Source organism: Hypomesus transpacificus, unplaced genomic scaffold, assembly GCF_021917145.1.
Source record: "Hypomesus transpacificus isolate Combined female unplaced genomic scaffold, fHypTra1 scaffold_91, whole genome shotgun sequence".
In the NCBI taxonomy this organism is placed as follows: Eukaryota; Metazoa; Chordata; class Actinopteri; order Osmeriformes; family Osmeridae; genus Hypomesus; species Hypomesus transpacificus.
Genome location: NW_025814042.1, coordinates 555,594 through 572,600, shown reverse-complemented (window position 1 = coordinate 572,600; position 17,007 = coordinate 555,594). Strand labels below are relative to the sequence as shown.

At 39.6% G+C, this 17,007-nt stretch overlaps 1 protein-coding gene across 2 annotated transcripts; it reads left to right on the top strand.

Moving 5' to 3' along the window:
• Window positions 1-217: 217 nt before the first annotated feature.
• On the top strand, window positions 218-16,883 carry zbtb47b (zinc finger and BTB domain containing 47b). Of its 2 annotated transcripts, XR_006955920.1 has the most exons (6): window positions 218-1,589; window positions 4,045-4,192; window positions 10,742-10,857; window positions 10,990-11,134; window positions 11,370-11,896; window positions 12,972-16,883. XR_006955920.1 is itself a non-coding variant. In XM_047018127.1 (5 exons), exons 1-5 carry the CDS (start codon window positions 294-296, stop codon window positions 11,777-11,779), a joined length of 2,115 nt encoding a protein of 704 aa, XP_046874083.1. In that variant the 5' UTR covers window positions 218-293; the 3' UTR covers window positions 11,780-16,883. The 2 variants fall into 2 exon arrangements, 1 of the variants encoding a protein (XP_046874083.1); XM_047018127.1 differs by having other exon boundaries at window positions 11,370-16,883.
• The last annotated feature ends 124 nt before the right edge of the window (window positions 16,884-17,007 follow it).

The following is a 17,007-nucleotide window of genomic DNA, read 5'->3' as shown; positions in this document are numbered from 1 at the left end:
AGATATCAGGGCCAAAAATATAAATATATTAAAACTGACATGACCAAAATTTTAATTCATAGAACATTTTACATGGAAAAAATAAGGGTACTTACTCGTAAACCATTTTCTTACATGGTTTAAGTTTGTGGCAGGACAGTCACTTTCTCTCCCTCTCACCCTTTCTTTTTTTCTTTCTCTTTTTTCATTTTTTTTCTTTCTCCCTTTTTTAGCTCATAGTGGAGAAGACAACAGACATCCCTACGGCTGAGTTTTCTCTTGTAGAGGATGTGGCCCTGCACTTTACCTGTTTGATGGACAGGCTGAACGAGCAACGCCTCTTCCAGCCCGACCTCTGTGACGTGGACATTGTCTTGGTGCGCCAGTGCAGCACCTTTCCTGCCCACAAGGGAGTGCTGGCAGCCTATAGCCCATTCTTCCATTCCCTGTTTGCCCAGAGTAAACAGCTGCGGCGTGTAGACCTGTCCTTGGATGCCCTCACCTCCCAAGGCTTGCAGCAGATCCTCAACTTCATCTACACCTCCAAGCTGCTGGTGAGCAGCCGCACTATCCTCGACGTGCTTGATGCAGCCACGCTGCTGCAGATGAGCGACATTGCAGCCTCCTGCCACAACCTCATCAGCAGCCACTCACTGAGGGCAGCAGCTGCTGGACCTGTAGACATATCATATCAAGAGGGGTTGGGAGCCACTGTGGTGACACCCTCTAGTCAGAGGTACAGAGAGATCAAGCAGGAGACAGGATTAAGGCGGGTATACACACGGCAGGGGAGCAGTCTGTTCTCGGTGAGGGTGGAGGACGGGCTTGTGCAGGCATCTCAACACCACGCAGTCTCCCTAGCCAAGCAGGTCTACAAGGAGGAAGGCCTGGTGGGCAGACCAGGCTCTGGAGGAAGGGGCTTCTGTAAGATGGATGAGAGTGGGAAGGAGTCTGAGGCCTCTGATGGCCACACCTCCTTCAACAGGCAGCAAATCATTGTGGAGGTCAACCTCAATAACCAGACACTCAATGTTTCCAAAGGGTCAGAGGGCAAAGCTACCATTGCCACTGAAACCACTCATATGTTCCCTCATGGCCACGATGAGGAGAGGGATTCAGTGGAAGAGGAGGATGAGAACGAGTATGATGGGGAGGAAGATGAAGGCGCCCCCAGAGAAGAGGACATTGAAGACAGCGAAGAAGAGCAAGATCAAGAAGATGAGAAAGAAGACAACAATCTTAACATTCTAGGAGTGGAGCATGCCACGAGGAAGAGGCCTTGTTGGGGGACTAGGTCTCTCATAATTTCCGCCGAAGACACCTCTGCCTTAATGCGGCCAAACCTTGACAGCGCCATGCCCAGTAGTCGGCGCCGGGGGCTTAAGAGAAAGCTGGATATGGAAAGTGTGGGCCAGAAGGTGAGGTTGGAAGAGAAGCAACACTTTCCTTGTAAGAAGTGCCCCCGTGTCTTCAACAATCGCTGGTACCTGGAGAAGCACATGAATGTGACACACAACCGCATGCAGATCTGCAACAAGTGTGGCAAACGTTTCCTACTGGAGAGTGAACTTCTCCTGCACCACCAGACCAACTGTGAGAAGAGCATACAGGTAAGGGGTGAAGATAGTGGCAATAAAAGCCATGAAATGGGTAATTATGATGATAATAATGATGATGCCAATTAAGGAGATTTTCAGTAATGAAGGGGATGAAATGATGTCCCATGTCAGTGTTTTGGTCCCTTTCCAATCAGCCAACTTGTTTTGAATTATACAGGTCCTTCTCAAAAAATTAGCATATTGTGATAAAGTTCATTATTTTCCATAATGTAATGATAAAATTAAACTTTCATATATTTTAGATTCATTGCACACCAACTGAAATATTTCAGGTCTTTTATTGTTTTAATACTGATGATTTTGGCATACAGCTCATGAAAACCCTCTCAAAAAATTAGCATATTTCATCCGACCAATAAAAGAAGTGTTTTTAATACAAAAAAAGTCAACCTTCAAATAATTATGTTCAGTTATGCACTCAATACTTGGTCGGGAATCCTTTTGCAGAAATGACTGCTTCAATGCGGCGTGGCATGGAGGCAATCAGCCTGTGGCACTTCTGAGGTGTTATGGAGGCCCAGGATGCTTCGATAGCGGCCTTAAGCTGAGCCAGAGTGTTGGGTCTTGCGTCTCTCAACTTTCTCTTCACAATATCCCACAGATTCTCTATGGGGTTCAGGTCAGGAGAGTTGGCAGGCCAATTGAGCACAGTAATACCATGGTCAGTAAACCATTTACCAGTGGTTTTGGCACTGTGAGCAGGTGCCAGGTCGTGCTGAAAAATGAAATCTTCATCTCCATAAAGCTTTTCAGCAGATGGAAGCATGAAGTGCTCCAAAATCTCCTGATAGCTAGCTGCATTGACCCTGCCCTTGATAAAACACAGTGGACCAACACCAGCAGCTGACATGGCACCCCAGACCATCACTGACTGTGGGTACTTGACACTGGACTTCAGGCATTTTGGCATTTCCTTCTCCCCAGTCTTCCTCCAGACTCTGGCACCTTGATTTCCGAATGATATGCAACATTTGCTTTCATCCGAAAAAAGTACTTTGGACCACTGAGCAACAGTCCAGTGCTGCTTCTCTGTAGCCCAGGTCAGGCGCTTCTGCCGCTGTTTCTGGTTCAAAAGTGGCTTGACCTGGGGAATGCGGCACCTGTAGCCCATTTCCTGCACACGCCTGTGCACGGTGGCTCTGGATGTTTCTACTCCAGACTCAGTCCACTGCTTCCGCAGGTCCCCCAAGGTCTGGAATCGGTCCTTCTCCACAATCTTCCTCAGGGTCCGGTCACCTCTTCTCGTTGTGCAGCGTTTTTTGCCACACTTTTTCCTTCCCACAGACTTCAGACACAGAGGGTGTCAATGATGGCCTTCTGGACAGCAGTCAGGTCGGCAGTCTTACTCATGATTGCGGTTTTGAGTAATGAAACAGGCTGGGAGTTTTTAAAAGCCTCAGGAATCTTTTGCAGGTGTTTAGAGTTAATTAGTTGATTCAGATGATTAGGTTAATAGCTCGTTTAGAGACCCTTTTCATGATATGCTAATTTTTTGAGATAGGAATTTGGGGTTTTCATGAGCTGTATGCCAAAATCATCAGTATTAAAACAATAAAAGACCTGAAATATTTCAGTTGGTGTGCAATGAATCTAAAATATATGAAAGTTTAATTTTTATCATTACATTATGGAAAATAATGAACTTTATCACAATATGCTAATTTTTTTAGAAGGACCTGTATAGACATATTACATAGAACATAACAATTTGGTAATTCCAAAATTATGACAAAGTAATTATTTAACTGTAAGAAATATTGCCCTTTTAATTTTATATATGGATTTTGGGTAGTCTATTTTGTTTAAATCTTAATAATAACATAATAATAATAACTTAACAGTTTCTTCAATTTACATAGCAATACAGATATTGCTATGTAAATACACTTCATTACACATTTATATGGAAGTTATTACACAAGTGAAACTTGTATGGAGGAGGTTGGGCTTTCCAGGGGTAAGTTGATGTTAATATTGAACACAACCTTCAACTGCCCCTTTACAACATCTACTGACTCCTTACATTCCTTCCCCATACTGTACCTTCTCATCTTTTTCACCCTAGCCCTAACCACCTTTTGTAATAACTTGGTGTACACGGCTAATACTTTATACCATTTAATTACATAGCCATCATATGCCCTATATTGACTTGTGGGAAATAGCACCCCATAAAAATCGAGCAATTACACTGCAGTGCTCTCTTGGTAGATTGTTCTTAGAAAAAGTATAAATACTTTTATCTGTAGCATCTGTATGCCTATAGTATCTGTTTATGTGATAAAAATGTATACTCAATACTAACTGACTGCACTATTCAATGTAACATTTTGAAATGTCACTTCTTACCTTTTTGTTTCAGCACTCTACTTTTCTGCACAATTCAACACCAGACCCAACTCCTAAACAATACAATAATTGCCTGTTTCTTATGGTTGTACTTTAGTGTGTGACATGTGGTAAGGTCTTCAAAAAGCTCTGGTCCCTCCATGAGCACAACAAGATTGTGCATGGCTACGCAGAGAAGAAATTCTCCTGTGAAATCTGTGAGAAGAAGTTCTACACCATGGCGCATGTCAGAAAACACATGGTCGGTGAGTACTCCTAGCATGTCACAGAAGGGATAATATGCACTTCATACCCATAAGGACCCAAAAAATTTTGGGTGAAAGAAAAGTTGGCCAAATTTATTTTTGGTTGCATTACTTCACAGTGTTTGGAGATTAGTTTACGCACATCCAATCATTGGACAAGGTGTAGAAACTTAAATAAAGTTTTTTTAGAATACTTACATTTACATTACATTTGGTCATTTAGCAGACGCTCTTATCCAGAGCGACCTACAGTAAGCACAGGGACATTCCCCCCGAGGCAATTAGGGTGAAGTGCCTTGCCCAAGGACACAATGTCATTTGGCACGGCCGGGAATCGATCTGGCAACCTTCAGATTTCTAGTTCGATTCCCTAACCGCTCAGCCATCTGACTTCCTGTTTTTGCACACTTGGGTCAATGCTGTTATATACTTTATTCTGCATAGTTTGAACCTACACTGTAAAAAAAAAAAAGCTTACATTACAGTACTTTTTCTGTAAATTATACATGGTTTTTTTACATTTATATATTTAAATAAGAATTACAGCAAAATATTGTTACTTAAAAATACATTATGTTTTTTTTACAAATATTAATAACATTTTTACCAAAATGTTCTGTTAAAACACAATTTCATTTAATCAAAACTAGCTATTTCAACAGTTAATTTGCAGATATTTACTTTCATCCTACGGACAAATAACTTCTTAACTTTTTTGGTTTACACATAAGAACCTTGAATTGTGAACTGAGCTCGGGTAGTTGCAACATGCAATCCTAGCATGCACCAGTCAATATCTAAGACTACAAAAGCCTGCAAAAGCCTTTTTGGGTCTATCTTGTTCTTTATGATCATTGACCAATGCACTTATAGTAAAGCTCTCTCTTGGACGTCGCTTTGGATAAAAGCGTCTGCTAAATGAACTAGAGAGAGTACAATTTCTGGGGAAATTGTAGGGTGTGCCTGCTTGCGTTGGTTGCAGGTAGGTCAGTTTTCAGGTCAGGGTGTGAAGAGAAACAATAATATATGTGAGATAACAAAGGTTGTGCTCTAGCCGAAGGCAAGCACACCCAATAAATGTAAAGACTCCAGAGTAGGATGAAGGAAAGTTGATTAGATAGTTGTGTAGTGGCAACGCTCCTGTTACCCAGAATGCCCTGCGGCAAGTTGAAAATCTACAGAGTTAAAGGTTTAAGCTTAGTTAGATAAGCATTGTTTGGAGTATTGTTGTTGTGTTCGTTCTGTTTTGATATGTGTAATGTGATGGTCTGTAGTTTGGATAAATTAAGTGTTCACCATGAGTGTGAATGTTGTCCAAATTAAATGAAGATCAAACCTATGATCATTGACCAATGCACTTATAGTAAAGCTCTCTCTTGGACGTCGCTTTGGATAAAAGCGTCTGCTAAATGAACTAGAGAGAGTACAATTTCGGGGGAAATTGTAGGGTGTGCCTGCTTGCGTTGGTTGCAGGTAGGTCAGTTTTCCCATCTAGTGATATTTTTTAGCATTTAGCCTATTTTACATAATTCATTAAGAACACCCTTTCAAACAAGAAACCCCCTTGAAACAAGCTACTGTAACAACGTTGTCACTGGCAGTATTTCAGATGGAATTGCGATTCAAATAGTACCGTCTGCTAACTGAAAATAAGCCCCCCAAAACGTAAATAAGTTTGATATTAATTTAGGGGGACATGGCTAATTCAAAAGCAGTTTGCTAGAGGCAAGCTAGCTGCTGTTGCTATCCACAGTTCACTGATAGTTTGAAAGCGCCGGAAATGAGAACGTTTCTTTTGTAAGGGATAATTACGTTGGCTGACATGTGCAAACATGCTACAAATAGACAAAGTACAAGGAAATTGACAATACACAAGCAAATTAAGAAAACATGTATTTGACCACACATGCGCAGCATTCAGCAAACGCGCTGCAAATATAGAAACGCGCTGGAAATACACACAACACAACCAAATACATAAACACGCTGCAAATATAGAAACGCGCTGCAAAAAGGAAAACACGCAAACCCCGAAAACAAATGCAAACAGAAAAACGCTGCATCCAGATAACACAACGGAAGTGCTCCAGGCCAGTGGGAGCGCTAAGTAGAAGAGCGTGATTTTAGAACCAGAGAGGGCAGATGAGAAGTTTGTTTTGAATAGGACCAAAATTGAAGTGAAGAGGCAACATAAAAAGATTAGTATTCATTTTTACATGTGCCCCTCCTCTTTGACAGTTTTTCAAAAGACTTACTTCGATGTTGGTCCAAACTCCTAATATGCTCTCTCTTTCTCTCTCGCTCCATGGGGCCGAAAATCAAGATGTTCCACTTGGCTCTCCCCATAGAGGCCTGGAAAACTTCCGTTGTGAAAACTGGATGCAGCATTTTTGGTTTGCGTGCTTTCGTTTTTGCAATGCGTTTATGTGCTGCAGCGTTTTTGGTTTGCGTGCTTTCGTTTTGCAACGCGTATTTGCAGCGTGTTTATGTATTTGGTTGTGTTGTGTGTATTTGCAGCGTGTTTGCTGAATGCTGTACATGTGTTGTCAAATTAATGAAGATGTTTTCTAAATTTGCTTGTGGTTTGTCTATGCATGTTTTTTTCTTACTTTGCAGCGCGTTTGCACATGACGGCCACCGTAGATAATGTTTAGAACGCCGGTCATTATTGGGAAAATAAGCCCCGACAGGACGAACAGCACCCCCACGCGAAGCGAAGGGGTTTTGTTTCGCCCTGTCAGGGCTTATTTTCCCAATAATGACCGGCGTTCTATACATTATCCCGCTTATTACACGGCTACTTGCCAACAAAAATAACTTAACACAGTGTGTCTTTTTACAAAGTATTTGTTACCATGCGTATTGTTGATCAGCAGAGAAATAGTTTGCCAAATACGTTGAACTTCATAGACTTTGAACAGTCTTTAGGCTTCAAATCAGCTGACGTCGCTAAGCAACAGAGTACGCAAAAGGGGCAAAAAGGCCACTTCCCTTGACAGCGGTCAAATATGCATAGCAACTGTCAAATATGAGAAAATCATTCACCGCAAAACGTTGGGAAGCCCCATTCAAGTGAATGGAGCATTCTACAGCATTAAGAACAGCCGTGTAATAAGACATAATAAAGTTTAGCCATAGTTGTGGCATTGAAGACAGTACTGTAACCTACTACTACACACTGCCAGTGGGCGAGCCGAGTCTGTGACTCAGAGGCTAACGTCAAAACGACGCGGTCTCACTCAAATTCCAAGTTTTACACAAACAACAAAAATATGCTGACCCGCTGGCTGTCTTCACAGTCGCCATATCTTTAAAACACTGCTCTCCATTTGGATGTAGAATTGACCCTGGTACGAAATTAATAAAATACTCATCAGATGCAGATCGACAACACTGTTGTCGACGAGTGTCAACGCTCGTTGACAACACTGTTGTTTGATTGCTGCCGCAATCGTCAATGGAGGCTAACGGGGCTCTCACATAGCAAACAAATCAAAGTTTTTACAGCAACCTACATTAAAATCTCACCACCTGGCTGTCTTCACAATAGTCATAGCGTCATAAAATGTCCCTGTTTCAGTTTTTTTTTGTGTAAAATTGAACTATAAAATTAGCTACGAAAATACTACTATGACTCTTTCTAGCATGACTGCCGCCTAAAAGACTAGGCGGTCTCACGGGCGACCCGCACTCGCTCAAATTACAAAGACTTTGACGACCTAAATCAAACATCCGAGATTGCAGTTCCACTCGAAATCGCTTGCTCAACAAAGCCAAATGGTTGGAATTTTTTGAGGGTGGTATTTTTCACTCGTAATCCAAGCTCCAATTTGCGTGCTAGAACGTCTCTATCACGTTGTATCCACGCGTCGTTGCTAACGTGTGTTGACGTAGTGACGTAGCTAGCACAGATTACCCTTCGTCGACTAAAGGCATTTTGATGCCACAAAAACGCTGTAACCTCCTAAACTGTTCAACGGAACGTAAATCCCAATACAAGCAACTCAATCGCTAGCAAGACGAAACCTTTGACACCTAGGTTGTCAATGTAGTCTAAATATTGACTGAGTTTTAGGGGTGTGAAGAGAAACAATAATATATGTGAGATAACAAAGGTTGTGCTCTAGCCGAAGGCAAGCACACCCAATAAATGTAAAGACTCCAGAGTAGGATGAAGGAAAGTTGATTAGATAGTTGTGTAGTGGCAACGCTCCTGTTACCCAGAATGCCCTGCGGCAAGTTGAAAATCTACAGAGTTAAAGGTTTAAGCTTAGTTAGATAAGCATTGTTTGGAGTATTGTTGTTGTGTTCGTTCTGTTTTGATATGTGTAATGTGATGGTCTGTAGTTTGGATAAATTAAGTGTTCACCATGAGTGTGAATGTTGTCCAAATTAAATGAAGATCTAACCTGTCAACAAGACAAATGTGTGCTGAGCAATATTCCTCTCGTACTTGTACAGCTAACTGGCAATACAGTTTTAAATATCTGGATACTAATAACAGCATCTGGATGCTGTGTATTGTGCACATGACTAGTTTTGAATGAACATATTAAATTGTGATATTGTGTTTTGTCTTTACTGATTTTTTTATTTTATTGAAGATGCTTTATTTTTATGTTGAAGTTTAATTAATAAAAGTAGTATTTACTGGTAAAGAACAGCCTGAAATGTACTATCACAGATATATATTGTAAATTCGGTACTGAAACGTGTCATAACATGGGTTTATAATAGGGATGGGCATAATTAATCGACGATCGATTATCGATCATAAAGAATTTAGTCGATTACATTATTTGTTCATCAATAAAACGTGTTCTGTTGCGTAGTGTGAGTCTTGAAGGAATGCAATGGATTTCGCTATGTGGCAGCAATTAAATATTTTACCAAACGAAGCCAATGTTTGGAAAAAAACACCACAGGCCTATTCAGTTACCGGCGAGTGTCCATGTATTTCAAAAGTAAACATGAAGAGGTCACGGCAAAGTGTAGCGTGAGACCATTTTGACTTAAAAATGTATTTGTTCACTGCCAACACTGCAAAGCTGAGTATAAATACAACTCCTTCACGACTTAAATTATGTTCCACTTGAAGAACGTACATCCGACCCTGGTTAGTGGCGGTGCATCCTGCTCTCGGTGTTAGCACGGAGGAGCTGCGATGCACAACGAGCAGAGAAAATTACCCAACGGATCTGCAAGTCCATCGAGATGGATATGCTACCCTTAAATATTGTTGAGGACGAAGGTTTTTATGAAGCTTTGTTAAATAGCCGGAAAAAAAATTAGGGTTAGTTGTGTTTGAGCACCGGCTTCTAGCTGTCGGCTCCGCTTCTAGGAGTTACAGAAATAGTTGTTCTTCTTGTAATACCTACAGATCTCAATGCGAAAACACGCTGTGTTTTTTCTATTTTCATTGCATTTTAATATGGCCTATAGTGAATTTGTATATGAAAAAAATTATGATTAATCGAAAATCGATCGTTAATTCTCCCGACGATCGAGTAAGACAATTTAATCGAATGCCCATCCCTAGTTTATAATGTGAATGTACACAACGTTCATATGTTTGTTCAATTACAATTTGTTTTTCCTTTTTATTCAGGATAATAGTACACATTTAAACTTATAAAAATGCTGTTTGCAATTAATGAAAGTCATATTTACCGGCAAAGAACAACCTGTAATGTAATATCACATTTGGTACAGGAAAATTACAATTATTTTACGGTTAAAAACAGTTTTTATTTTTTTTCTACTGTAATTTGATGGGTTTAATCTGGGGTCCCAGCTGCCAGATTGTTCCTGTTTTTTGACACCGTTTTTTTTTTTACATTGTAGGTAATATTAGAAATACCTTGTTAGTGGACACTTCAGCTGGGATGGCTCTTGGTTACTTTACTTCATTCCTTATACAACAAAGATCTGTGAATGCAAACTGAAGAAGAAGCAAACATTTAATGTTCAATATTTCTAGGTTAATACCGAAACTGTCCTTTCCATAACAGTTAGACAGATTAAATAAAAATCATTTAACATGCATGCATCCTGTCTTGGACTCAGGAGAGGACATTTTTGATTCTGCAACTACTTCTTATCACAGTCACCACATGTATTTTCCTTCAAGTCAATTAGAATGACTGACCAGATTGTTTAAAAGTTATGTTATTATTATTGGAACGTTGCGGTGCTGCTCTTACATTTAGTCATTTAGCAGACGCTCTTATCCAGAGCACCTTACAGTAACTACAGGTACATTCCCCCCGTGGCAAGTAGGGTGAAGTGCCTTGCCCAGGGACACGTCATTTTAGCATGGCCTGGAATCGACCCGGCAACCTTCTGATTAATTGCCCAATTCCCTAACCGCTCAGCCATCTGAGCCCCGACATCTTCCCAACATTAGATACAAATAAAACATTTAACTGGTGGGGAATGAAAAACCATAAAATTATCAAATGTGGTTAAACGCTTTCAGATACCCAAAGTGGCCTTGAGACAGAAAAAGTTAAAATCACTTGATGTTTGTCTCTGTTTGTCTTTACACAGCTCATACCAAGGATATGCCGTTTACCTGTGAGACATGTGGGAAGTCGTTTAAGCGTAGCATGTCTCTGAAAGTACATTCTCTCCAGCACTCCGGAGAGAAGCCTTTCAAGTGTGAGGTTAGACCTTCCTTTAGATAAAACCTTCCACTCGCTTGCATACAACTACAGTATAATACTTACAGTGTCTCTACTCATATCTCCAAGGTCTAAATGTGATTGATTTCTGTGTGTGTGTATGTGTCATTCCAGAATTGCAATGAACGTTTCCAATATAAGTACCAGCTGCGCTCCCACATGAGCATTCACATCGGACATAAGCAGTTTATGTGCCAGTGGTGCGGCAAGGATTTTAACATGAAGCAGTACTTTGATGAACACATGAAAACTCACACTGGTAAGAACATAATATCATGTCTAGTGTTTAATAAAAGTGTTGATGAACCTGTCATGATAACTGTGCATGGTTATGGCTATCTAAGATGTATGGTCAAGCAGCAGTGAGTTGACCAGCTGCAGCATAATGCAGTGAGATTACTCAGGTGTGTAATGTTCCTCCTTTAATTCCCGCTGTCCATTTTGGTATTAAATCTCGATAATGTACTATATTTCTTTGCCCTGTCTACCTGTAGGAGAGAAGCCATACATCTGCGAGATTTGTGGCAAGAGCTTTACCAGCCGGCCTAACATGAAACGCCACCGTCGCACACACACAGGCGAGAAGCCGTACCCCTGTGAGGTGTGCGGCCAGCGCTTCCGCTTCTCCAACATGCTAAAGGCCCACAAGGAGAAGTGCTTCCAGGTCAGCAACCCAATGGTGGTATCTGATGCTGATGCCCCAGGCCCGGACCAATCCTCTGCCCTGGTCATCTTGGACCCTGCTACAATTGGTCAGGTTACACTGGGATTGGTGGATTCCGTGACCACGCCCATTGCTGCATCAGCCACTATGCACCACACCTCTCCCTTGCCCCTGCCCCTTCCCCACTTCCCCACTCCTCCACCCTTGTTCTCAACTGGTCAGATGAATTCCAAGAACTAGTGGAAAATGTAATCACCTAAAGCACTTAGTGTGTATCCCTGTCTCAAAAATGTTGGATCCTGGACAGCGCAAAACGAGTCACGCGAGAAGTGTAACGCGATGCACACCTGTTATATGGTAAGAAGGAAACGCTACAGGAAATGCTTTACTTGAACAGGGTCTTCATGAGGATTTATAACACCTTTATGAAACCAGTTGTTACATCTTCATGTGTGTGGAAGTGTAATATATATATATATATATAAGCCACATGTATTATATGAAAGCTAATATATTTATTTATCTAAGAATGAATCTGAAAAGTTCTATAAGTTTTTTTACTGTCATTGTAATCAAAACATACACACATTGTTACAATCTTAAGCTTTAAAAATGAAATCTACCAATAACTGGCCTGCCCCTTTTTTTCAAAACGTTGTGTAGATTCTGCTTCCAATAACATTTTTATAATATTGTGTTATGAATGCTATGAATGATACATTAGAGAACTTGTGAAGATGTCATGAGTGTGTTCGTAAGGTTTTATGAACACTTAACAAGGCCCCCACCCAAGTAAAGATTAAGGCTTCTGACCGAGGTGGTCCTGGAGAGCATACTTGTGGCTTGCTGATGGCTGACTTCTAGTGTCATACAGTCAATGCCATAAAAAGTGTCACATTTGGCCATAGCCATGCCACGGCCAACCAACAGAGGGCAGTATAAAGTAATTAGCCATGTTTTGGAATGGTGGCTTATTAATGGCTTATTTGTGTAATTAATTAAAGAGCTAATTGTAGTAACATAAATATGTTGTGGTTCCTAACTTACACCCATCCTCTTGTATCATAGCGAACATCAAATAATCTCAGAATCATGTAGGATATATTTCTATTTATTTTGTTACTAGAAGTCTGTTATTTCACTTGAATTTCCTGAATCACAGACACTTTCGTGAAGAACAACATATTAGTTTGAGGCCTTTACTTCAGCCAACTCTTTCCCCCAAAAATTGGGGGTTGTTTATTTCAAAGCTTAGGTTGCCAAGGTGTCCATGACGGAGGGTTGTGTGTGTCCTGGGCTGAATAGGTTCTCTCTGTGATGTATGGAACCTGGGGTGGTTGTTTACCTTACCTGCTCTGATGGAGGGCTGTGCTGTGAGAACTCAGGCAGACTTTTCTTTTTTGTCTGACTTCTTTCTTTTCCTCCCTTACAGTCTCCTCTTCTCCTAACCTACTGTATCCAGAACTCAGTGGCTCACGTTGTTCAGCTACCAAGCAAAACCTGCTTCTTTGGAATAGAACCACATTAATTATTTGATTTGACAATTACTAAATATGTAGCGTGTGGTTCTGATCTTTTCTACCATTAACCAAATGCAGATTTGTCTTTGAAAATATGTACGCCCTTGCCAATAACCAAACTATGTGAGCTTCACATGCTTATTGTTGGAAAATAGACAGCATTTATAATCAACCATGCACCTTATCTTAACCCTATTTGTATTTAAGACATACTCAATGATGGTTTGTGTAATAATGTGTGATATGTCATCTGTTTGGTTTTTCCAGTGGCCTAATTAATTTGTCTGTTGTGCAGTGCACTGGTGAATGCGGTGTGTGATGACGTGTGTGTGTATGTTTGTGATGTATGTAGTTAAAAGGGGTCTGTGTGCTGTGTAAAAGAAGTCAACAGGATTGTCCAATCCACAATCTGTCAGTGGCCAGACTGGAGTACAGAGCTGGAGGGAGATATTGTTGACTGATGCTTCCAGCTGACCAATTACTATCCTCTTTACTTAGTATGTACAGAATTATTGCACTTTCTGTTTTAATTAAATTATATTGTACTGAATTATTTTAGTAGATAGTCAGAGTATGTTGTAGATATATCTTGATTCTGATTCTTCATTCTATTCCATATCCAAAATATCAGAGTCTAAAAGAGAAAAAGTCCTGCGCCCCAATGTCCTCTCTTTGCTAGGTATCATGTATACTGTTAACTCGGCATATAGATATTCTAACAGGTGTTCTCAAATTTGTCTCTGGGATCTTTCTACCCATAAGTTTGTTTACATTCGGATGAGAGTCAAATGAATGTGTTACCCTATGTATTCTTGTTGGTACAATTGAAAGTCATTGTAAGTGGTGGGTTAGAGTTAGTATAAATAATAACATGTCAAATGTTTTTATTCTGTACATTAATCTTTAAGCACCTTTGTGTACAGTTGCCTATGTGAGCTCATCCCAACTAGGTATGTATATTGTTACTTGCCATGGTGAAATAGTAGATCAACTAATGTGTCGTCAAGGTACTTTTTAGGATTCTCTTTGTTGATTCCTGATTTGCCTTCTTTTGAATAGGATTGAGTTAGAAACAACCCGTGAAAGACAAGGTTTGTAGCTGTTGTGGGTTTTCAATATGTCCATATGTTTTGTCCAGGATACCAGATTCTGGCTGTATAACCAATAGGTTATTTATGGTCATGTCCAGAAACAACTTCCTCTTCACAGTACTCATGAGCTCTTAATAGGGTAACTCTTAATTTGATATGTGTAAGCATAACTGGGAGGCACTTGTAGCCATATTGCTTTAAACAATCTAATAATTAAAGATGCACAATTTTCCTGAAGGCATGAGGTTGATTCATGCCAAGGCTTCATAGCAGCCTTTCAGTACTTCAAAGATTTCTGACGGCTGTAGCCCCCTTGTTGCTTTGTAGCACACTGAGTTCCTTAGGGAATCCTCATTGTAAAGGAGCTTCCCTAAATCAAATGTGTACGTTCTCCAGAACGTCCATAACGTAAGCCCGTCATTGTGAAGACATCAAGTTGATTGCTATAAGATTACATATTGTGACAGGATTCAATCAAGGACTTTTGTGAGATACTTTGAGGGGATAATAAAAAGTCATTGTGAAAGTATTATTTTGCCTTAAATTAACAGATGTTAACTGGAATTTAATGTTAACAGTTGACAGTGAAGGGAATCATTGATTTGGAAGAGAATGGTAGTGGTACTACTGAGATACTTTGAACAATATTTGCACTTTGAATTATATTTTTCCTATGGCATAATGGGCGAAATATTGACAATGTTGACAAAACGAGCCGTAGAGATTATATCAATAAACTGGTAGAGAGTTACTGAGCCCCAGAGGTAGATATATATATTTTTAAGTATTTCGTGGCCATGATTGATTAAATTGTGCACACAACACGGGGAGATATTCATAAAATGTAAATACATAAAACGAGGGAACGATTGAACTAAAACAAGGAAATGAATTAGTAAAACGTGCGCACTATTTAATTACAACAAGGAAAACGAATAAGTAAAACATGCGCACGATTTAATAAATTGTGGCCACAAAATAAAATGTATTTTTTTATATGTCACCTCCCGGGCTCCGTAGAGAGAAGCGCTTAACCCACCATTTGTCGTTGAAGTAATTAAAATTACACAAACATAAATACATGTAATTTATGCTAACTATTCGTAGAAGATGTTACTTAAACACAAACACATTGGTTATTAAATGAAATTAATAATGACATTGTAGCTATTTTGGCTACCAGTTTTCTGTGTAAAAAGCTATTTAAAGTAGGATTTTACCATCTGAACATCAGCACATTTTCTAAAAAGATGATCTGACCTGTTTACTTAACAGAAGGCCTGCTGTGGATCAACACTCAGTAGAGTAAGATTTGCTTCCACTTGTTTGTAATGCCATCTGTTAGGAATATGTTGAGCTGTGCCCTGGTTAATGCTGTGCATGGAGTGTGATGGAGTTTTCAGCAAAAAGAGATGAGAAAATGTTAACTATTTGCAGCCACTTGAGTTTGCCAAGGGTAAAATGTCCACTTTACCAGTTTTTTTTATTTATTAAGTCTTTGTGCCATGTCTCTGAGAATACACTTTCACAATTGATCTCTCTTTAAGCACCCTTTCCATAATCAGAATTATTTATATAATATATCTGAAGAAGGTGGTTTTGCTCTTTGTTGCCACCAGGTGTCAATATTGATTCCCAGAGCTAGAGCTAAGATAACAATATGAGCTAATATTGTCTTTCTTTCTACATGTTGTATCAGAGGTTGTGAAGAACTTGCTGGTTGCCAGATTAGTAAAAAGCTTTGGATTTTTGTGAACACTTTACACACATGAAGGAAGATAATAAAACGGATGTTACACTTATAAACGGCAAAGAGGACAATAAAATGTAAGGGAAATTAAGTATATGTAGTTTCTTAGTTTCTAGAATGATGTTGTTACATGTTGTCTGTAAAGCAATCAATGGTCACTTTCTTAGTATGAGGTTGCCATCCAAAGGATTGCACTAGCTGAGGCAAATCTCTTGGCCCTTACTGAGTGTATTTATGAATTTACCATGGTGTTTGCGTTGTCTGTGGCACCTAAACAAATGTATCGTAGGATTTTAGAGAGAGGAAGAGAAATGGAATGAAATTGAGTGAATGTTGTTTTTGGTGTGGAAAAGCATTCCCTTTTTATACTTTTCAGTTTGTTGAGTGAAAACTGTTCAGATTGTTCAGAAAGAGATGTTGCCAGAAATGTTGCACATACAGTATGAAGGTGGGTTAGTTCCTGGGTAAGTTGACTTTCCAATTTGGGCATGGAAAATGTGTGGCAATTATAGAAACTATAATATATGATAATCAAAAAAGTGTTTTCTCACAGCACTTGAACAAAGGTTTTCATATTCTACGTGTCCCCTGCTGACCCAACTCTGATGATATATGTTTGTCATTGATTGATCCTTTACTTTACAAAATAAACCCTTTGAGCTAATTTCTCAAACAAAGATTAGGCTTTGTCTACAACTACACCACTTCAGTGGAGCAACTCCATGTTTTTGTTTAGCACTTGGCATCTGTGTCTTCAAAGCTAGTCCAAAGTCTTAGTTATCTTTGGTGTACATGTACCATGTGTAAGAGGTTGTAAACTATGTTAGCAGAATGCTAAATTAATACAATACAAGGACAATAGTGTCTAGAGGTGCTAATAACATTAGCTGTATTTTCTGTATTGATTCGTGTTTTTTGTCTGTAACACAGGAGAGCATAATGGAATCATTTCATTATCAAACAATAAATATATATTATTCCAACTAGGCTTGTACTAGTTCTTTATGAAAAACAATGTTGGTGGGAAAGTGTTTCAATATTTTAATTTCATCCCATGTTGCCATGTGTAATGAAAGGGACTTTGCTTAATTTTCCTGGATCATTTTA